This window comes from Crotalus tigris, unplaced genomic scaffold, assembly GCF_016545835.1.
Source record: "Crotalus tigris isolate CLP2741 ecotype Arizona unplaced genomic scaffold, ASM1654583v1 scf7180000024167.7108832, whole genome shotgun sequence".
In the NCBI taxonomy this organism is placed as follows: domain Eukaryota; kingdom Metazoa; phylum Chordata; class Lepidosauria; order Squamata; family Viperidae; genus Crotalus; species Crotalus tigris.
Genome location: NW_024100417.1, coordinates 3432000 through 3455060, shown reverse-complemented (window position 1 = coordinate 3455060; position 23061 = coordinate 3432000). Strand labels below are relative to the sequence as shown.

The 23061-nt window shown below is 36.3% G+C and overlaps 1 protein-coding gene across 3 annotated transcripts; it reads left to right on the top strand.

The window, feature by feature from the left end:
• The first annotated feature begins 1202 nt into the window (after positions 1-1202).
• On the top strand, positions 1203-21725 carry LOC120298990 (potassium voltage-gated channel subfamily A member 2). 3 transcript variants are annotated; one of them, XM_039323312.1, is made up of 2 exons: positions 1203-1885; positions 3110-21725. In XM_039323312.1, the coding sequence occupies exon 2, from the start codon at positions 3254-3256 to the stop codon at positions 4751-4753; it is 1500 nt and encodes a 499-aa protein (XP_039179246.1). In that variant the 5' UTR covers positions 1203-1885; positions 3110-3253; the 3' UTR covers positions 4754-21725. The 3 variants fall into 3 exon arrangements, with proteins under 3 accessions (XP_039179246.1, XP_039179248.1, XP_039179247.1); XM_039323314.1 differs by lacking the exon at positions 1203-1885 and adding an exon at positions 2440-2525; XM_039323313.1 differs by lacking the exon at positions 1203-1885 and adding an exon at positions 2661-2776.
• Positions 21726-23061: the final 1336 nt, after the last annotated feature.

Sequence of the window (23061 nt, the reverse complement as noted above, 5' to 3'; positions counted from 1 at the left end):
GCAAGTCATATCATTTGGGGGCAGCAGCAATAGTTCATAGCAGATGGTTGTATTTCTTAGGAACCGATCTCTAGGACCCAGTGAAAAAGGAAAACAATAACAAACAAATTCAAGTAGATGTTTTCTGGATCAATAGTCTGTATGTTATCAGCGATGCTAAAGTTTACTCTCTTTGTCTCTAAGCTCTCCTGGCCTTTTAAGTTAGCATCTTCTCTCTGCAGGTAAGGAAGAGCACCACAAACAGGAAGCTTGTTATGTATTCCTTGCATGTCTAACTGCAGAACCAATTGCAAGCTGCTGTACTCAAGCCCCCCCTCCACCCCCTGCCCCCCCACTAGGTTCAGAAGAGGTTTACCTCAAACTGTGAAAATGGATGCTTCATATTTCGACTGAAAAGGGTAAATCAAACAAGGCCTTCTCCACACATGGATCCATGTTTGGATGGATGATGCCAGACATTCTGTAGTGTTGGAAATGCTTCACATACCTGGCCTGGTTATACTTTCATCCAGGTCTACCTTACATTCATCTTCCTAATATGGTTCACCCACCCACCCCTGCTATGATCTCAATAATGATTTGCTGTTCAAACCTATTTGCATGAGACATCATTCTTCCTTCCCTGTATTGCAATGCAAGGATTCAGGAAATGCTGAGCTATAGCATGAGGTCTAGGAGAAAGGAGCTATTGGATATGTATGGATGATAGACGACACTAAAACAGGATGCTTTTTAAGGGGATCAGTAGGATTAAGACGTGGAATTCTGTAGGACAGCTAAAATAAAAATTAAACTGCTGGGGCTATGGTTTGAATTGATACCTCTTTATGATCTTGGGTAATTGTGAAGTGGAGATTAAAAAAAAAACAAATCTAACATCAAGCTTGGATGTGTTTTTGTTCCATTTTGTGCGTCTAAGGGTTGTAAGCTATCTCTACCATTTTGCATTCAGAAATATTGCCTTAAAAACCTTCCATTCCCAAGGGGGCTGGATTCTCTTAGCAATTCAAAACAGAAGGAGGAGGGAGGAGGAGAGCAAAAGAGGGAGGGTGAGAAAGGAGCATCTCATTGCCTCTGGTGACTTTGTGTTGGTAAACAAGGGGTTAAGTATAACAGTTGAAGGCTGCAAGCTTGTCAGGGTTGTACTATTTTTCTAAGGCATAAGAAGAAGGGAGGTTAGGAGAGAGGAGGCAGTGGGGAAATCCAACAGAAGTCGATCTGCAGCTAAGCCTTCCAGACTGTTGATATTTATTGGCATTCAGGAAAAGGACTGGTCAGCTGCATGAAAAAATCTCTTTCTCTTAGGAACTCAGATTAAAGAGCAAGGTTTTACTTGCCTCCCCTGCCTTCATTCTTGCATCCTGGCTGTGAGTGAGGAAGGAGGGCAGCTGTCTTCTGTGGAGGATTGGAAGCCAGGGAGTTTCTCCTGGGAAAGGAGAAAGCCTTTGGTTGTTCTTCTGAACAATAAGAATTAAAAACAGTGTCCTGAAAGAAGAGGGCAGGATAGCAGCCTGTAGCTCTAAGGGCATTGAGCATCCCCTCCCAGAAGTCCAACCGGAGGCAGGAGGACCGGTGATGCAGCATCCTGCGAAGGGCAGGGCAACCCCAGGAGGGGGGCTGGGGGGGATGAGATCTTGCGTGCACATGGGATATTCTTCAGGTGCTCAGAAGCAAAACATCCCCGGTCATGCCCTACATGCCAAATGAAGTCCGGTGCTTCTTTGATGGGAACCAGGACACAGCTGGCTGAGCAATGCATGGCAGAGCCCACGATGCTCTGTTTTTTTTCCTGAAAAGGAAGCTCAGCGGAGACTACACTGCAGCGGACTCTGCAACAGCAAACAGCACAGATGCCAAATGATGTGTAGACTCCTGCCACTGCAATGTGAGTGTGTGTGTGTGTGTGTGTGTGTATGTGTTTGTCTTTGGATGTGTATGTACATGGTGTCTAGGGAAGAGAAAATTTTTGAGAAAAAAAGATGTATCTCTATTTTTCATGTTGTCACAGTTGCTTCTCTTGTTTTATCCAGGATAACTAGAACCTGTAACATAACTCAGTGAGCAAAAAGCTGCATTTAATAACTGAATCTTTATCAATGCTCTTTTATAGCCCTTCCTGTTTTAGCAAATAGCTGGTTTCCAAGCAATGTCATACTTCTTGAGGACACTGGGGACATCAGGTTTTTGCTGAGTATGGGATCTTCCCACAATCATAAAGAAAGGTTTTCAGTTCATATAGACACTGCCTTAAAGAAAAGGACCGGAGTCCTCTTTTATTAAGCAACCCCTACTTCAGTATTAGACCTAGCTTCCACTTTCAAGACTGATCCTTCCTTCTCTCCCTCCCTCCCTCCCTCCCTCCCTCCCTCCCTCCCTCCCTCCCTCCCTCCCTCCCTCCTTCCTTCCTCCCTCCCTCCCTCCCTCCCTCCCTGACTCAATACATTGCCAGAGAACTTAGAAGACTCTTGGAAACATGAATCTCTGTGTTTCTCTTTAAGGTCAGATAATCAGTGTCAGAGACTGAGGTAATGTGAATTGTTTTTCATTTGCTGTTCTTTCTTTGGCAACGACAGAAGATGAACTTCTATTCAGAACTGCAGTAAGAGCAAGGGGAGACCTTGCAAAAACAATGGAAAGAAGTAGGAAGAGAAGGAGAGCGAGGCTGGGTTGTACAACTGAGAAGTGAAAATCTAGAATGCACTATGTTAAAGATGCATTCCAGTGTTTGACATAACAGTTTAACTCAACCTCTGAACCATCAAGGCAATTCCTCAAGGTGAATGCTGAGTCTCAGGTGCTGTGTGGGTCATCTTGCTGCTTTAGTACAGGGAATGAAGCTTGATAGGACTTTGAAGCTTTTAGAATATGCTGTGATGTCTGGGATAAACAATGCTATTATTTGCTACTTGCCAATTAGAAAGCTTCTGTATTTCATCTTGTATCTTTATTTTCTTAAATGATATTGCTTTTGCATGATTTTAGATCACAGGCCTTCTTCAAGTTATACAGACCAAATAAATTCAATTAAAATGTTGTACAATGGAATGTACACACATTTTGCCAAGAGTGTGAGAGAAAATGCTTATATTATTATTTCTATTTTTTTCAGCTGACAGACTCTTTTCACAAACTCCCTGTTTTCATGAACTACATCAAAGCCCATGTGCGTAACTTTCCAGTGGATATTAGAATCTCAGTTAACACCTCCCAGCCACCAGATATTCATAAAACTTTTGATTAAAACAGCTTAAATATGACTGTTGCTACTGGAGATCCCACAGATGAAGCAGCAGCTTTGCCTGGTCATCCTCAGGACACTTATAACCCAGAAACTGATCATGAATGTTGCGAGAGAGTGGTTATTAATATCTCGGGCCTGCGGTTTGAAACACAACTTAAGACACTTGCTCAGTTTCCAGAGACCTTATTGGGAGATCCTAAAAAGAGAATGAGATATTTTGATCCTCTCCGGAATGAATATTTCTTTGACCGAAACAGACCCAGCTTTGATGCTATTTTATATTACTACCAATCAGGTGGCAGACTAAGACGGCCTGTTAATGTACCCTTGGATATCTTCTCAGAAGAAATAAGGTTTTATGAACTTGGTGAAGAAGCTATGGAGATGTTTCGGGAGGATGAAGGTTACATCAAGGAAGAAGAACGGCCTTTACCAGAAAATGAATTTCAGAGACAAGTATGGCTTCTTTTTGAATACCCAGAAAGTTCTGGACCAGCCAGGATTATAGCAATTGTCTCAGTCATGGTCATCCTAATCTCTATAGTAAGTTTCTGTTTGGAAACTTTGCCTGTGTTCCGTGATGATACTGAAGACATACATGGTAGCAGTAGCAACCCCAGCCCTTATTCCAACAGCACAATGAGGTCTCAACAGCAAACATCTTTCACAGACCCCTTCTTTATAGTAGAAACACTCTGTATAATTTGGTTCTCTTTTGAATTCCTGGTAAGATTCTTTGCCTGCCCCAGCAAAGCTGGGTTTTTTACCAATATCATGAACATCATTGATATTGTTGCTATTATTCCTTACTTCATCACACTTGGCACAGAGCTGGCTGAGAAACCAGAAGACGGCCAACAAGGTCAACAGGCTATGTCTCTTGCTATCCTTCGAGTGATCCGCTTGGTGAGGGTGTTCAGGATTTTCAAACTTTCCAGACACTCCAAGGGATTGCAAATCTTGGGACAAACTCTTAAGGCCAGCATGAGGGAGCTAGGCCTCTTGATATTTTTCCTCTTCATTGGTGTCATCCTGTTCTCCAGCGCTGTCTATTTTGCAGAGGCTGATGAGAGTGAATCTCAGTTCCCAAGCATTCCTGATGCTTTTTGGTGGGCTGTGGTTTCCATGACAACAGTTGGCTATGGAGACATGGTCCCCACGACCATAGGTGGAAAAATAGTTGGCTCCTTGTGTGCCATTGCAGGTGTACTAACAATTGCCTTACCAGTGCCGGTTATAGTGTCCAATTTCAACTACTTCTATCACCGTGAGACAGAAGGAGAGGAGCAAGCTCAATACTTGCAAGTAACCAGCTGCCCAAAGATCCCTTCTTCCCCTGACCTAAAGAAAAGCAGAAGTGCCTCCACTATTAGTAAGTCTGATTATATGGAGATACAAGAAGGTGTGAATAATAGCAATGAGGACTTTAGAGAGGAGAACTTAAAAACAGCCAATTGCACCCTAGCTAACACAAACTATGTTAATATAACTAAAATGTTAACTGATGTCTAGCTAATAAAAAGGAGAGAACCCTAATAATACACCTAAAATTCGAGTGGAACATTTGCAGATGTTGCATAATACTTTGCACTGTAGTTAATACAATATGTTCTGCAACATGTATTGGTTCTGCATGGAAAGCAATAGTTGTGTAAGTGACTCTTTTAAACACTGAATGCTGAATAAGCTTTCATGCAATTTTTTTTTCTAATACAGATTTCTGGGTTTCCAAATATATCAAACGTTTAAGCAAAACTATGTCACAATATCAGATGAATGGCATTGAAGAAAAACAAACCTACACCTCTTCATGTCACCAACAGTTATTCACAGATGCCAATCAGATAAACATAATTTAAAATATAGAACTCAGCCCATGCAAAAGAATATTTATTCCAAGGAAATAGTATGCAATTATATAGCTTTCAAGCTTCAGAAATTATACAAAAGGTCATGCATGGTTTAATTAAAGGGATATTTGTCCAAATTACTTTTTAAAGTTCAGTTTTCCATATCAGAAATTCCAGTGAGAGAGACCGTACCATGCAGGTTGTGCTTCTGAACCAAAAATGCTGCATTGGATACATCTACTGCAGCATGTCAGTGTGAGGATTGCAGGAGGCACTGTTTAGTAGGATTTTTTTGTTGTTGTTGTTTCTTTAGTAGAGACTCACCAAGATCCTGGAGACATTTGTTTTTAAAAAGCATACATTTTTGTTGGGGGGGGGGTCACCTACATATGCAGAACTGAAAAGCATATTGTTTCAAATGCTGGAGTAAATAAGCTGTGGCCTAGAATATATTTATTCTGCAGAGACATTTAACCAGTATTACAGTACAGCTGCATGGATATTTGTTGCATGGTTCTTAATATTTATTACATAAAATATATCTATTTTCTTAAGTAGACTATAGAGTATACTTGTTTATAGTGATTCTAGATTGTCCTGTGGCTTGAAGGAAATTCATGGACATAAAAAACAAACAAACAAACAAACTAAAGCAATTGAGTTGGGGAAGGATGTATGCTGACCAGAAATGTGATATGCAAGAAAAATGCCCAAAATGTTTGCTTGCTTGAGTAGGCAAACCAACTAAGGTAATATGAATCATATACATCACATATATCAAAAAATGGTAATGGATTCGTTGTGGTGTCATATATAGAGACATGGCTGACCAGAAATGGGAAAAAAATATTTGTAATGAAAGGATCTCTGGTGACAGTGTCAAACAAATGTTAACTAAACATTTGATATTTAAATATAAAAGATTGGAGCACACAAAGATTGCTTGAAGTATTTAACTTGCAGAACCTTGAGATTCAAAAGTAAGATGCAAAGGTACAGCATACCTTCCTCTCAATCTGCATTAAATCTGGTATGTAGTCTGAAATATATTTTCAGAAGAGGGTGTGTTTATGCAATAAAGCCAACCCAAGGTCATTGATTTAGGTACAGAATAGCTTTCCTTTGAAAATATCCTAATAGAGCTGCAACACATGGCTATAGCAGAGGAAGAGTTGACCATATCTTAATATGTGCCAATGTGCAGCTTGAAAGTTGATGTTTCCTTTCGAATGTTCTCATGCAATGGATTCATTGTTCTCAAGATTAGAGTAAAAATGGTCTATATTTGGCTCTTATAATCTTTGGAAAAAAACACCCAAGTGTAACGCGATAAGAGAACTTTGGCCAACTTCACACCTCAAGCTGGATTAACTGCTTTCCATTAAGGAGGCAACGGCTTCTTCTACATGGACCTCTCTTCATAGGTTGGCATCTTGGATTTGTGCCCTGTTGATGCTGCAGTTGCAACTCTCAAGGGTCTGGATAGTTCTTCAATAAAAGGCAACTCTGCAATCAATGTTCCAGGAAAAATGCATCTGAAACAAATAATAATGAGATAATGATGCCTGTGAGCAAATCCTCTGCCCATCACTTGCAAATCCTATACTGCCTTGTGTGATTTGGCCTTGAGTTTGTTTGAAGACTCACGACAGCTCCAAATTCTGAGCTGCTAAATATTTACCGACATAATGCATTCAGATATCTTTGATGCTGGTCTAGACCTTAGAAAATGGATTGCAGCAACTGAAATTCCCAACAGGAATAGGCAGTTAGAGCCTGTAAGTGATTTTGCTTTACTGATCCTATTCCTGCATTGACATGAATGAATGCACTAAGGAATACATCACATATTGAAAATATGAACTGAGTGGCTCTGTAAAGAATTTGGCATATGATAATGAGGTTGTATAGGTGTTTATGCCAGAAAACCAAGTTGCTAGCAGTCCACTCAGTTCACATTTACCCATTGTGCTACAGCTCAGCTCATGTTCTACAATTTTGCATGGGAATATAGATTCATCTGCAAACTGGATATGTGCCAAAATAGTCATCCTGATTGCTTATAGGTGTGTTAAACTGTATAAATCCATGCAACCTGAATAATCAACAAGTCTCTTGGTTGATTCTGAGTGATATCTGTTTTTATGTCAAGAAGGAAATATATCACAACAATCTGATTTTAAACAGATTTTAAGAAATATATAAAATAGGTTTTACTGTTCCAAGAAGGACTTTTTTCAACCTGTAAGAAAGCTAACATTGAATATAGCTGAATCAGTCTAGAGCTGAGTATTGTTTAAATAACAATTGCTAAAACTTTGTTTACAATAGTAACAATAGTTTTGCCTGAAAAAAATCTGAACAAAACTCAAATTTCTTGGTCTTTTTCCTACTCCTACTCCAGACAAAGAAAGGTTATTCCATTTCATTTTGTAATGAAGACTGGAAGAAAATAACTGAATAATATAACATGGAATAGTTTGAGAAGCGTTACTAACTCTACAATAAGATCAGGAGCATTGGTGTTTGTGAGGTAATTTTGGTTTCCCCTTTATGTCAATGGTAATAACGTGGACCATTATTACAGGATAATGACAAATACCTTTGGATCACATCTCAAAAAATCTCTATGCTAAATATGCCGTGAATTAAAAAAGCTAAGTTTGGAATAACCTTCATTGTAGTGAGGAGGAATAGAATAATCCTTCCTATTACCTCAAGCTACTGTCAAAAATATTCTTTCTTTTCCACTGCCACCCCCCCCCCATAAGGGAAGAAATATACTTGGTTAAAGATCCAAGCTGGTCTGTCATCTACAATTCAGCAAATCAGTCTGTGCAAAAGTGTAGGGGAAATAGATTAATGTCAGGAATTCTCACAGTTTAATTCACATGTCAATATGGAGTAGAGTTCCTGGGGTTTCCGAGAACAAGAAGACAAAACCGAGGACATCTGTCTAATAGAATTATGAGAAGGAAGTCCAGTTCCACAGAAGGGAAAATCATTAGAATTCTTATTCCAATGCTATATTAGATGAACTAGATGAATTTACCATTTCACTGAAATTAATTTGTTTCAGTATTTGATTTTGTGCATTATTCAGTCTGTTTTCATGGCTTTCCTTTTGTTCTGTCTGGAATGGTAAAATTTTGCTTTTTAATTCCTCCAAATAATGATTGTTTTAGTATTGCAATTGTACACTACTGGAAGCAAAGTATCAAACAGTGGACTCTGGTGAAGGCTACCTTGAATGGGCACCAGAGTCTGACTGCATACAAAAAAAAATTAGTGGCATGAAAAGTTAAGAGGTGCAGTGGCACCACATTGCAAATGTGCAAAAAACCCCATTCATATGAGTTCATGTTAAAAAATGTAGTTGGGATAGTTAGTTGTCCTGATTATTCCATCTCATTCAACTATTCTTGACTATGCATCTGGATAGATGTTTTATTTGTAGATCAGTCAGCTTGAGGTTTCAATATAGTGACTTTACAAAAGTTTCCATAGGTTGGCCAAGCTCCCACTAATTAAATACACCTGTTTGCCTGTGCACTGAAGTATTTTTCTGTAGGATTTTTCTCTAGTCATTTATTTAAGATTGAAGAATTCCAGATAGGTTTAGTACTGTGTTCTTGTTCCAAAGAACCTGTTCCAAAGAGCAATAAACCATACAAATTGCTCTGCATGGATGATAACAACTTGGAATATCTTCATAGGAGTCTCACATTGGTGATGTAAATATGTATGAGAATTCTATTTTCTAATTTCTGTTAGAGTCAACATGTGGAACATTCCCCTAATCTCTACTATTCTCTGCATTAATCAGATTTCTACAAAAAGGGCAACTGAGACAAGAATAGATAGGAAAGGAGAATGAATTAGATTGGAAAGGAAGAAAGAGTAGAAAAAAAAGACTTCATGTAAATTGAAGTTCTCTCCTTGTTCACCAGTCCTCTCAAGTAAACCAGACTAGATGAACTAATTTTACTTTATTGTAAGGCTACATTAATAGAATATTGCAACTCTGAAAATACAAACTTTGCACTGCCATTCTTAACTGCTTAATCCGTTTGGGCAGGTCCTTCCTAAGTTTCTTTGTCTGATCATTAAGTCACTGGGGGCTCCTCTTTCTCTTGTCTGATTGTTTCCTATGCAGCATCTCTTCTCTCTTTCCCCCAAACTCATCCATATGTTCCATTACATAGATATAACACGATCCATGAAATAACTTATTTCTGAATATCTTGAAAAAGAACTTGCATACTCTTGCAATGTCCAAATCCCACGTGGCTGTACAATAGAAGATAACCCTCTTATTCTTCACACACTTGGTAGCTGAGTATTCATCTTCAGAAATGGCCCCATTTCTAAATCCTATTGAAACTTGGGTCATATCAAGTACTATAACAAACTTGTTGCAGTTAGCATCTGAATCCTCAATATTTTATTATTATTTTTATACTAACCAGTGAATGTGCAGATATAAATAATGTTTGTTCCTTAAAACCACTTTTGTATGCATCAGGATAATGTAAGAAGAAGTGAAAGCAAATAAAATATTTCAGGGTAACAAAATTTCATTTATATTCATTACATCATTCAGCCAATCATACCCTCATCGTAGATACTCTATAACATTCTCTCTCTTATTCACTTTTTCATCTATTGTCAGCAATTGTTTTCTAAATAAATTTCAGGACTTTGTAAATATGCCAGCTTGGGAAAAGTGTAAAACTTATCAAAGTATGCTTCTTAAGTGCTTACTAACATTCTTTGCTCCTACATTCTCTCTATAAACCAAATAGGCCTGAACAATATAGGGTGCATTCTGTGAACCTCTCTTAATTTTGGGATTAAAAGATAAATTATACATGGGAGAGCCACGTTTTACAGGGGGCGGGAATAAAAGAAAGGGTTTTCTTTGTTTCTGCCCTTAGAAACCATCCCAAAATGTGCAGAACTAATTTTTGGTATTAGTTCCTACCAACATGGATAGCTATGTTATAGTAGTCCTTCAGCCATATTTGATAATAATGGCTATCATTCTTATCACTGGCATTGGTTATGCTGGCTGGGGATGATGAGAATTGTAGACCACTCAAAAATTATTAGACTAGGGAAGGATGCTCTATAGCAGGGGTGTCAAACTGCCAGCCTGCAGGCCGGATGCGTCATGACAAAACCACGCCCACCCCATTGCCAGCAATGGAAAAAAAGTCACGATACATCGCAACACATCATGTGATGTTGCAAGTTTGACACTACTGCTCTATAGAATGAGATTGATGGACATCCTAAGAGCTGAATGTCCAGTTTGGGTACCCATTTTTGTTTCAGATATAAAAGGTACTTATATTTATTTAGTGAAATAAACAAACAATCACAGGAGTCTTCCAAAAATGTAACATATATCTAAATATGTAATACATATTTAGAATTGGGGCCTCCTATTTTTAATACAGTAAATTTCCATTTCTTACTCATTTGATGTTAGATATTATCCTTAAGTGATGCACTCCAAGTTTATACTATAATTTACCCAGGTACAAAAATGTAGTATTTTAAAAATGGAAAAATGCTTTTCTGTAACCTCATAATGACTCTGGCATAATTGTAAGTTTGAGAAAAGTTATATATAAGCACCATACAAGAACATTGGATTTTGCTCAGGCAGTGAGTCTTGTTGAATAAATTTGGATATGCTACTGTTGTATTTTAATTGTGTTTTCTGAACTGTGGCAGAAAAACTAAAAAGCAATCATGCCACATAATATTTAGCAGGATAATCCTTTTAACAGCATCTTATTAAACATTAAAATTAGCAAATCTAATAATGTACCTAAAGTTACAGACTTTAGATTGGCAAAGCCAAAAGAAAAATCTCTTAATATATAAGCACAAGACGTCAAAATCTCTTAAAATGAATAAATAAAACATAAAAATAGTCCCCCTCTCAAAAAAGGGAAGGGGTAAGAGAATAAAGAATTTATACTAAGGGCAGTTTGATGATAAACTAATCAACGTCTACAAACTCTTAGCAGCTATTAGAAGATGTATATATACAATGTATATACAACCTGAAAGGTAGCAGGAATTGTCTTAAGAAAGTCATGTTTTGTACTTAAATCATTAATTTACTACTCAAATATCCCAATCTTTCTAAAGTTTGCAATACACTAGAGAAGGGGCCAATCTGCAAAACAGATCCAGCTATTTATATAAAGTTCAAGGGGCTGAAACATGACTCTTTTATTTTCCAACACTGGAGAAATGTATAAAGCTGAGCTCCATTCTCTATTTTGTCAAAAATGGGTAATCCAATTCCCCTTGGTCATTGTGTGAATTCTGATCTGGATCTGAAGTTTGCAGTTTGCGCCCCATCACTAGTCTTCCTGTTACTATGCAGTGAAATCTAATTATGAACTAAGGCATTTATTTGTTTGCAGACCACCTTTGACATTTAAGTAGTTTTCCAATTTCTCAGCTCCTTAGTTCTCTTCCATTCTAGCTATGAGCATAGTAAGAAAATTACCCTTCAATAGGAAGATTAATTTCATTTGATCCATAAATAGAATGAGTGCCTGTCGAAGGCACATGTTTTTGGTTTGAAGATCAGAAGCAAGGAGGAGGCAACAGAGAGAGACCTAAAAGAATGTGGAGATTTCTCAAGGGCCTAAAACCAAGGTGACCAAATCTGGGGTGCAAAAATTTGGGGGACCACTATCTCAACAAAAGAGAGTTACAGCTTTCGGATTCTCTTTGCTGTCATCTAGTGGTCTACTAGATTGTGCAACTTACATCTGGCAGCCTTACCAAAAACATGACACTTTGGTGCCTCCTCTGTGGAACTAAACTCATTGTGGCATAAGCATTCTTGGATGAAAGCCACTTCTTTGTATGCATATTTTAAAGTGGGCACTGGCTCAAAGAAAGCACATGCCACAATGCATGGCTAGTCTTGAAAATGCAATATTTTTTTTTTGTATCCTCTCCTTCAACTCACTACCGTGCTTGTTATGTTTTTACATTATTTTACATTAAGGTTGCAGAATGAAATCTTTTTCAAGCACAAAATACAAACAGCCTTTTGTGTCTGATTTAGGGTCCTCTAAGATTTTTGCAAAGCACACATCCAGATGCTCAGGTGTCCTTTTATTGAAAAGTTCTGATCACCAGCCCACTCTGCAGAGCTCTCTGTCCATTTGGTCAGATTCTGCTTAATGCTTTTTCAGTGGATTGTAATGCTTCAACCTAAGCTAAATCTAATGTGTATATCTTCCTTTCCTCACCATTGCAGAAAAGATGGGGAAGTTCTTCTAATGCTTCTCCACTATTTTATTTTCATCACTGTAATGAACGCCTTATTCACTAGAGCAGTGTTTCTCAACCTTGACACCTTTAAGATGGGTGAACTTCAATTCCTAGAATCCCCCAGCCAGCATGTTGGCTAGAGAATTCTGGGAATTGAAATTCACCAATCTTAAACTTGCCAAGTTTCAGAAACACTTCATTAAAGTCTAATAATTAATCTCTTGCTATTTCATTTTAGGGCTACCATATATAGGCTGCAAAAATCAGGATGATGACTAGATGCAGCAATAGGACTTAGGAAATTCTTTTTGCTGCCATTTGTTGGTAGTCTAAATTTTTGCACCAAAATACAATAGCTCTATTCTGATGTCACAGCTGAATTTCAATATAGCCGGCTTTCTTAAAAACCAACTTTTCTATTTTCTCTTCCTAAATTTATTACTGCACATGGACCTGCAGATTGCAATATAAATAAAAGAACAAGATTTGGTTTGGTTTCGGAATATCTATGATAATTTACCCCATCCCACAATTTAGCTTATGAAAAATGTTAAGGTGATAAGAGGCAAATGAATTCCTTAGCTCCTATTTATCTTTTCGGGTATATTTTGGCTGCTATGAGATGTCTATGTACTATTAAGAATTTAATTCCAAAAACTATGCGTAATGTGTAAATATGTAACAAAATTGTGTGTATTCCAATTCTTTCAAGATTTGTAAGACTGTTTTTCTACCGAGTGCAAGGAATGTTATTAGCCAAGTGCACCTGCTTCCCTGTTATCTAAGGTACTGCAGATGTCCTACAAACTCATATTACTAATTATTGCTTGAAATGTGAAAGAGAAGGACAATGGTTCAAATAAGTATGTGTTTGCCTTATTTAAGAGAATCAATAAGAAAAAGGAAATCCAAGAAAAATCATAATAAACATGCCGTGGAACTGAATCTTTTGTTTCCATGGTTACTGGAAGAATGGGACCAATAATGGTGAGAGGATGCTAAAGAAAGAAAACTCAGGGGAATGTTGAATCATTTAACGATGTGTTTGCTTGATTAAAATGCAGACATCAGCCACATTTAAACTGCACAATAGAACTTATTGTTAATGAAGAGAGCTGAAATATTCTCTGCCACTAAGATGTATTTGTACATCTTATTGTACACAGCCCTAAATTTTGTGTGTGTGTGTGTGCATGTGTTTCCTATATGGACTTTTGCTGTTTGGTTGATCATGTGTGTACAAAATATATTCTTCACAGAATATCACCAATTTTGGAAATGTCAACCATCCCAGTTAAAAATAAATATTTCTGTTACAAAGAATACATTTTGTAACTAAAAGGAGGACAAGAAAGAAGAGAGAACACAGTGACAGAATTATAGTCAGATTAAGATTTAAAGAAAAAAAGAAAATTTCTTCCTCACAAGTCTTCATATATTTATTCCATTGTAATCTGACTTTTCTAACATGTTTCTGCTGCTAATGATAATTATCTGATAATATAATTTGTAAGCCACCAGATTGGTGGCTTACAAATTCCTACAGGGTGTCATGTTAAGGATATTGGATAGGATTGTTACACGGTATTCCTTTTCTGGCACCTAGTACAATTGGGTGTACCTAAGTCAATATTAACTGGTATACAATATAATGCATGAAAGACACCAGAGAATGGCTATTGAAGTCCCTTAAATATTTCAACCTTTTTCATCATGGCACTCTCCACAACTTTCATAATCCTGAGTCAGAATAACCATAGGCCAGGGAATGCCTGGGGATGATGAAGTCATTTTCACAGAGCTGAACAGTATGACTTGATTCCTTATAACTGGCCATTCATATAACTGGTTTAAAAGCAAGTTAAGCTGCTGGTTTAGAAACCAGGCGATTGAGTAATAGGCCTCCGTTAGATATGAAAGCTGGCTGGGTGAGTCTGGGCTCATCATCTCTCTCAGTCCAATCCACCTCACAGGATCATTGTTGTAGAGAAAATGAGGCAAGAGTATGAGGTATGTTTGCCACTTTGAGTTATACAAACCTTCTCTGAATGTATATAAAAAATTAAAACATAATTTTTATGTTTATACTGATATGTGTCTTGCTATTTCTCAGACTTTCTTTCCTTCTGAGAAATAAGTTCTTGTTTTTCTACCTTATTTCTATGTATATATTCTGGGTGATACTCCTGAAATTATTGTTGGGCAAAGTGGAATGTGAATGAGTGTTGTGTTTTACATTGCACAGCTTCCTATCACTTTGAGGCTTCATTGATTGCCCATGTTTCTCAGTAAAATTTTTTTGAAATTGTCATCTTTCCCTAGGATGTCTTTCCTTGGGGCTTAATTTGACCTGCAGGCTACAAGAAGGTTGATTATATAACATCATTCATACAGTTTCTGAACGATATTCATATTAAATATGGACAAGAAATTTCTAAAGGAAATTATATTCCATCAGACCGAATGAAAACTACTTGGGGACAAAAATAGGGTATATGTTCTACTGAGCAAAATTATTTATTAACTTGTTTCAAGGGTCCTATCTCTCTTCAGGGTTTCCTACAGCAAAAGTGCTAGCATACGACAACACCATTGTTTCCCATATCACCACAAATTAGAAAAGAAGATAGCCTGTCATTCACGTCTGAAAAGCAGAAATTGATCTTACCCATTTTATAAAGTTATCTCCAAGTTCATATCTTCCAAAGGTAATATAAGATAAACTATGATGCTGACTAGCTGTGGAGTGCCATTCCAAATGAAAGTATTAAGGGCACAAAAAGATAAAACAGGAAAAAAAGGGAGGGGAACGTTTATTTTACTCTTTCCCTTGCAATTGAGATACTTTCAGTATGGAAATATATTATAATGGCAGAAAACTGACAAAAACAGCAGAAGGACGGAGAGAATCATTATAGCAACTTGCAGAGAGAGGAATTACATCAGATTTATTTCTGAAAATGTTTGAGGAATTAGGCAATAAGTTAGCAATATCACTTGATACTAAATTGACAGCTTTTGAAGAAAAGAATGGATTAAAAACTTGTAAAGATGAAAGAAGTTAAGAAGATGGAAAGCTCTGTAAAACAAGTGTCTGGAGATGCAAAACAATTTAATGACAAAGCGGAAATTTGGAATTTAAGACAGAAGTTATAGACAGAGAGTCGGGAAAGAGAACCAGATAACTTGCTCTACTGAAATTAAGAGAGAAGAAATTTTATTTGAGATTTAGGGCATCTCAGAAGATTCTGGTGAAGATATCAGAGAGAAAGTTATAATGTTTTAAAATAATGTTTTAAAATTATTTGTTGGACCAGGATGAGGAGGATACAGAGGCAGCAATTGATAAAAGTATGTAGAATAAATGCACATTTGCAAGAATAAGAAATGTTCCAAGGGGTGTCTTGGTGCACTTTGTCAAGAAGAACACAAGATATCAGGTTTTACAGCAGCCTTTAAATACAGGACTGAAGATTGATAATATAGATGTAATTGTTCATAGAAATAAATTGTTATAGTATTAGGATTTTGCATAAGGGAAAAGCATGTTCTTTTTTAACAGATAGATTAAAACAGAAAAAGAGGATGGGACAAAATGGAAGGAGTAATTTTTACTTTTAAGTAGCAGATGTTTCAATTGAACTCTCTTAAGAAGGTGAATGAACTTTTAGTAAAATTTGAAGAGGAACGGGGGAGATTCAAATAGAGGTATCAGATGAGACTACAAAAAAACTTTAATAAGAAACTTGAAAGGAATGATACTGAACTAGGTGCTACAGGAATCAACTTTTCTAAATTTTTATTTAGGGATTACAAATGTGTAATGTGGATTATATATGGAGCAAATGCTTCTCAAAAGAGAAAAAAATGTCATTTGAAAAAAATTAAACAAGATATAATTTATGTACAAGACATACTTATTATAAAAAGACAAACATTTGATTTATAAAAATTTGGGTGAAGAATTTATTTCAGAAGACACTAAATAATATGTTGCAATAGAAAGAAGAAATAATGGAGATTGTAAAAATAAATTAAAATGTTTTGAAAATAATTTAGATAAAGATATTGATTTAAAATCGTTTAGGATGCAAGTAAAGCTTTTATTATTATTTTATTCAATGCAATAGTGAATTCAAAAATAAGAGCCAGGGAAAACAAGCTATTTTGGATGAGATAAAGTGAAGGGACAAAAAAAAGAACAATTTAGAAAATTGCCAGAGAAGACAAGTATTTCTTAACAAATTAAACTTTTATAATGATAGCTATCTATGTCAACAGTAAAAGAAATAGAAAAAAATGAACTATTTTTTGCAAACAAATTGGGGAAGTGGCTGCCATACAACATTACAAAAAAGAAAAGAAAAGAAATTATACTGAAATTTCAAGAGGAAAATACTGTATTAATACTGTATGGCTACACAAATATCATAAATATTATTCTAACTTGTCTAAAGGAAGTAACATCTCTCTGGAGAAAATAGGTGAATATCTAAAGAAACAAAATTTACCAAGGATTACAGAGGAACAGAAATGGATTATGAATCAGCCTATAACAATAAAGGAAGTTTCTGAAGCTATAAAAAAGATTAAACCAGGAAAGGTGTCTGACCAGATGGATTATGAGCTTATTATAAATGCATTGAAAATGAAATTTTACAACCTTTGCAAAACAGAATAAATTCTATCTTACAGGGAGAAAAGAGGCCAGAGTTGGAAAGAGGCCAATATAGCACTAATGCCTAAAAAGGGACAGATTTGACTTTAACAAAAAACTATAGGCTGACACCATTAGTGAATGATGATTACAAGGTGTTTACAATGATTTCCAGCTAATAGACAAAAAATAATTGTTTCAAGAATTCACAAGAATCAATGTGGGCTTTTACCTAAAGACAGCTAAAGGACAATATTTGAAATGTGTTGGACATTTTGGAATATTTGGAACAACAATGAAAAACAAGCCACATTGGTTTCTTTAGATGCAGAGAAAGTCTCAGACAATTTAAGTTTAATTTATTTATAGTTTCATTGGTGGAGAAGCAATAGAAGACAAATTAACCTCTAAAAAAGTAAATAGCATTAGCTAACCTCTGATCTCCACAGAGTCAACCGTGAGTACTCAGCTGTTAGTTTATCAAGCCCCAAACCCATAGCATCTCCCTTTCTGCCTTTGTCTTACCTCCTACTCTATCTATCCAAATATCTGTTATTATTTTTCACCCATTTAACTTGTCTTGACCCTTCTTCCACCTGAAAGAGAAAATAAAGATAAATCAACTTCTTGAGCCACTTCCTTGCTTTTTTATTTCTTTATCTATACATTTCCTTTAAAAATGTGTCTGGCAACTTTGCCTGTGTGAAGATAATCTCCAGCATGCTTCAATTACATTAACTCACTCTTGTTCAAACCCTCAAGCAGTGGGCTGTGCCACAGAAATGATTGTTAGAAGCCAGGGGCCCAATCAACTTTTTTCTTCTTATCTTACATTTGGCTCACTCAAACGGAACATGACACATGTTATTTCTGCTTCCATATTCTGATATTTTTCCAGATCACATTTATAACAGTTGTGTTTAACATTCAGTAGCTTTCCCCTTTTGTCTCTGCTAGCAGGTTTCTGAATGGTGGATCCTCCTGCCAATTTGTCAACCACTGCAGTTCTTCACTGCCCCAAGATCTTCATCTTCCATCCAGTTCTTGTATCTGCTCAGCTATTATAGTTTATATGCTCTGTAGATGTGTTTCTGGGTCAGATGTACACTGCTGCTGCTGCAGCAGCTAACCATGTGGGAACCCCAGTGCTTTCATTAGCTGCATGCAGTAGGACTCTAAAAGATCTACAAAGATCTACATGTTGATTTTATATTCTTCACAGATTATGCTGCCTCAAGACTCAATTAGTAGTTATTTCCATTGCCTGAAGATCTCAGTTTGTTACTGATTTTGCTGTAAAGTTCACTGCATCTGCTCCAGAAACACAACTATTTGTCTCCATTCTTGCTCATGTACTTTGATTCATAATGGTTCTTCTGGAAAACATATTGCCATTTTTGGAGGAGCAATTTACTTGTGTATACCCAACGTCCAAGTAATGAGAAGCTTTAGGGGTTGTAGTTTCCATGGAAAATGTTCACAGGAGTTACATATTTTTTAGGATAAATTCTTTTCACACATACTGTCAAGAATTTCCCACAGAGAAATTCCTCCCTTAGACCCAAGTCCACTATGGAGCAATTTCTTGATAAACACTGATATTGTGCTCATCTCCTTTTCTTGTCTAGTGGGTAGGAAGGAAATGAGTCATCTCCATCCATCACCTGTGCCATACTATTTCCCATTGAAACACATCAGCATAATGTTGACTTTTGTCAAGTCTATTTGCACAAATCTTAAAGAATCAAGATCTATAGAAATGGATTCTGTGGGATCTCCCTGACTAACCTCCACCATTTTTAAAAATCAAAAGCTAATATAGAAGTAAATAAGTTAAATTCATGAAAGTGGGGAAGAGAGGAGAAAGAGAGATATAAGTTTCAAGGTAACCTTTCAGACGAAAAGATAACTGGTTATTGAATAAATGATGTACTGTTCCTCTTGCTGTACAAACAAATCAATATCAGTGTTATGATGAGCTATAGTTTTTTTTTCTGAAGAAAAGTGCCTCATGTTGTTTTCAGAACTGTTGTAAATCCACAGTAACATCACTGCTTTCTTCAAAGTAAACCTTTGGATTGAACAAATACTTTCTGAGAACCTGAACAGAGATGCCTTTGCAGCAGCATCACAACTACAGTCTGTCTAAAAGAAGGAGACACACCAGGATAACTAAATGAGAAAGAGCATGTTTTGCTTACAGAACCTGATAGCAGTTTATCATACTACTGTATGTAAATCTTCTAATCACAAGCCACTTTGTATCCAAGAAGCATCTTTAGGCTTTCAAGAATGTCTTTATTTGTTCATGAATAAGCCTCATTTAACTCTTTGTGATTGCATTCTATGTAAACCTAGTGAGAATTATTCCACAATAATTGTAACTATCCAGTATCCTAGAGTGGAATTGGATTTATAGTGAATACCGTACATGGATATATTTATGCAGTTTTCTTGACAACAGTATGGAACTGGTTTGTCCTTCCCTTCTTCCGAGATGTTTTTGAATATTCCAAGAATATCCATTGCCTGATATTCTTCCATCCAAATATTAACTTGAAATCTATATCTATATTTATACCTATGTCTGTATCTATACCTACATATCAGATACAGCCTCAGATCTTTTCAGAAAATTCATAGTTAACACTAACAGAGATGAGCAAATACTCAGCAGAATAACTACTGATTCTCAGTATTTCTAATATTATATGAAGGAAATTGAAACAGCATGTATTTCCCAGCAATATCAGTCAAAAGATATTCATTGAAATTTAATTTTAAAATACTACTAAGGTGTGAAAGTCCTAATAGTTAATGATTAGTTATCCCTGTGGAGGGGACTTAAATTTTCTAGTTTTTTTCTAACTTTTTATACTTTTATATTGATTAATGAGCAATTGCACTCATTACAAATATTTAAGATAAATAGGTTCCAAATCTGACATAATGATGCAATAGTAATTAGTTAATTTCCACATGACCATGGAAATGTCTTCAGACAATGCCTCAGCTAAGAAATCAGGCAGGGGAAACTTTACGTTTAACTTTATATCTTATTACTCTTATTACCCCTTATTATCCCCCAATAGATTTTGGGGAATGTATACTTGATATCCTGAGTTCCAAAATGTATACATCAGTGGCTTGGGCTTTCAAGGGCTAGCAAGTCCTTGCTCACTGCCATTTTAATCTACTCTTGTCTTGTCCCCTTACTGGCTTGATTCTAAGACAGTTTAGAAAAAGCCTGTCCAGACTGAGATCCTTTGGCAGCAGCTTACAAGGTATTCAGTCTAAACTGCTGACTATCAGCTATTATGACTGGAAAATTCCCTTGCTGCTGTGTCTTTTCTGTTTCAGTTGTTTCCCTTCCTGTGGGCAGCTTCAGAATTTATTCTCATATATGAAGCTGAAAACTTGACTTGTAATTTAATCTCACTTGAGATTAACATAAAGCTTCAGGGTTCCGCTGTAATAAAATTTATCTTACATTTTCAGTTGTGTCAGGCTTTAGGAAAAATGAATTGCCTAGAAACAAGGGTAGGTTTCACCCCAATAGCTCATTAGGGTTGTATTATTATAGCAGAACTTGATCATGGTTATTATTAAGGATTATATAAGGTTTCATCAATAAGGGTCTTCTACAAACCCAGTTTGACTAATGGAAGCCCATACCCTCATGAACCTATAAAGCTTTCCGGATTTATTAAGGGTACAAAAAAAGAAGAGTCAAAGATCTAACTTGGAGGGGATGCAATCATTTTAATTATTTTATATAAATAAATTTATTTACTTATTTTTCATAATTTATTAGCCTTTTTCTAATCTTGAATAGGTACAGTTGTTGGTAGCAGATTGTTTCCTCAGACAATATTAAGGCAATATGAAGTTCATCTCCATGGCTAGAAAGCTTAGAAGCAGTTTTTAATGGTTCATTTGTACGCTGGCTTATGAAGTTCATAAATGTAGAAGATGACATCAGTCTCAATTAAACAAGGCATAACATGAAGAGAGAGCCTGCCCTTTAAAGCCTGCCATCACACTGCTTTTGGAGAAACCACCCCTTTCAACTTCTTTTTAATATAGTATAAAGTGCCAGGGATCAGTTTCATGGAGGGTAGTTTTCCTGCGGACTGGGGGGAGGAGGGCATGGTTTCACATGTTGCCTGGATCCTGTGTGTGTGCATATGGGGACTGGTGTTGGTCTGTGGCTTGTGGGTTGGGGACCCCTGGTATAAGGGACCACCGATGCATGCATGCCCTTGATATAATTCAGCTTTCTTAAATGTTTGGGCATACTTTATCTAGCAATGAGAACATTTCCTGGGATTCAATTCAAAATCTGCTCAATAGTCATGTTCTTTATCAGTGAATGTTCAAAATTAAAAATGGGCTATTACTCAATGGACCTTTACTCAAACACATACTGTACTGTGACTACAGAAGACCTTAAGGCATCATTCTACTTGACTTCTTGGAGAGATCGCCAACCAATTGATCAACCAATCAACCAACAGCTCAACCAATCATGCTGATATCTTAACAACATGGCACACTTCATACAACACATGTTTTATCTGGATGGAAATAAAAATATTTAAAATATTTATGTAAATGAATGCTAACCCTGATAATGTAGATACTCAATAAAAAGAATATTTCTCAATCTGGTTATTATCATAGCAATCAACTACAGTTTTTTAAAAAGTATGAAGGTCATTTTTGAGAACTTTTGCACATGTATTAGAAACATCTAGTCATTGACAACATGACCACTCACATACAGAACTTTATCTAATAGTCCAAGCTAGAAAGGTATTTCAAGGTATATTCAGTTTTAATTCTTGTGAATATTTTGAGGTTATCACATTTGCAGTACTGTACCCAATGCATTTTGGCATCCTTAATAACTTAATAACTCTGGGGCTCAGCTTCTAAGAAGATGTTTACAAATTCATTTCCTTCATTTCTCCCATAATTAGAATGTCATGAACAGTGAATATGCTAGATTTCATTTCCTGAATAGTCTGGAAGCATTTTAACTGTTTTGAATATATTTTGATACCTTCTTTTGAGGAAATCACCCAAATATAACACATCAGATTATTGCTTTAGACCAGGGGTGTCAAACTCGCAATGTTATGTGATGTGTCATGACGTATTGCAACTTTTTTGCCATTGCCAGCAATGGGATGGGCGTGATTTTGCTATGATGCATCTGGCCCGTGGGCCAGCAGTTTGATACCCCTGCTTTAGACTATAAATTTATAAAACTCTACAAAGCAACTCCCAAGGATATAATCAAATCATGTTATACTATATATAAATAAGTAAATGGTCTGTATTTATTGTTATTTATACAGTATGTATACATGTCAGTTTTGGCCATACTACCTAAACATAAATTCAATTTAAATCTATTGGACTCATTTTTTCACAAAATCAAATTGCAAATCTACAAAGTGATTTACATTCCTTATCTTAATTTCCTGCATAAGTGTCATGTGATGAAACTACTAAGGCTGCAATTTTACACATGATGTATACTGCTTTAAACTAATCTAAATTGATATCAGTAAATGTGCTTCTGTCCGCAGATCAATATTGCTACAAAGAAAGTGAACCAAGACTGACTGTCATTTCTAATACGCAGGGATAGTCTTTGCTTACAATCTTGCTAAATATTGGTGGGTGTATACAGGCACATAAAAGCCCATTCTTCTACAGACTGAAAATAGGACAAGGGATTTAATATCAATAGATTTACAAGCTATTCAAATAATTTATTCCAGGCTATTGGAATATTATTCAATGGCGTTACATTACAAACCAAAGGCAACAGGCAATGAGTGGAATTATGGCATGAGACACTAACAGATTAAAGTGTAAAGGATTTTATATCCATGTACATCTTCCAGAATTGATTTGCTTCTTTGAAGGATGTGTGTGTGTGTGTGTGTGTGTGTGTGTGTGTGTGTGTGTGATTATGTAGCTATTTTGTA

Bases quoted from the DNA above. Each gene is read 5' to 3' on its own strand.
- LOC120298990 (XM_039323312.1), top strand. From the start codon at position 3,254: ATGACTGTTGCTACTGGAGATCCCACAGATGAAGCAGCAGCTTTGCCT.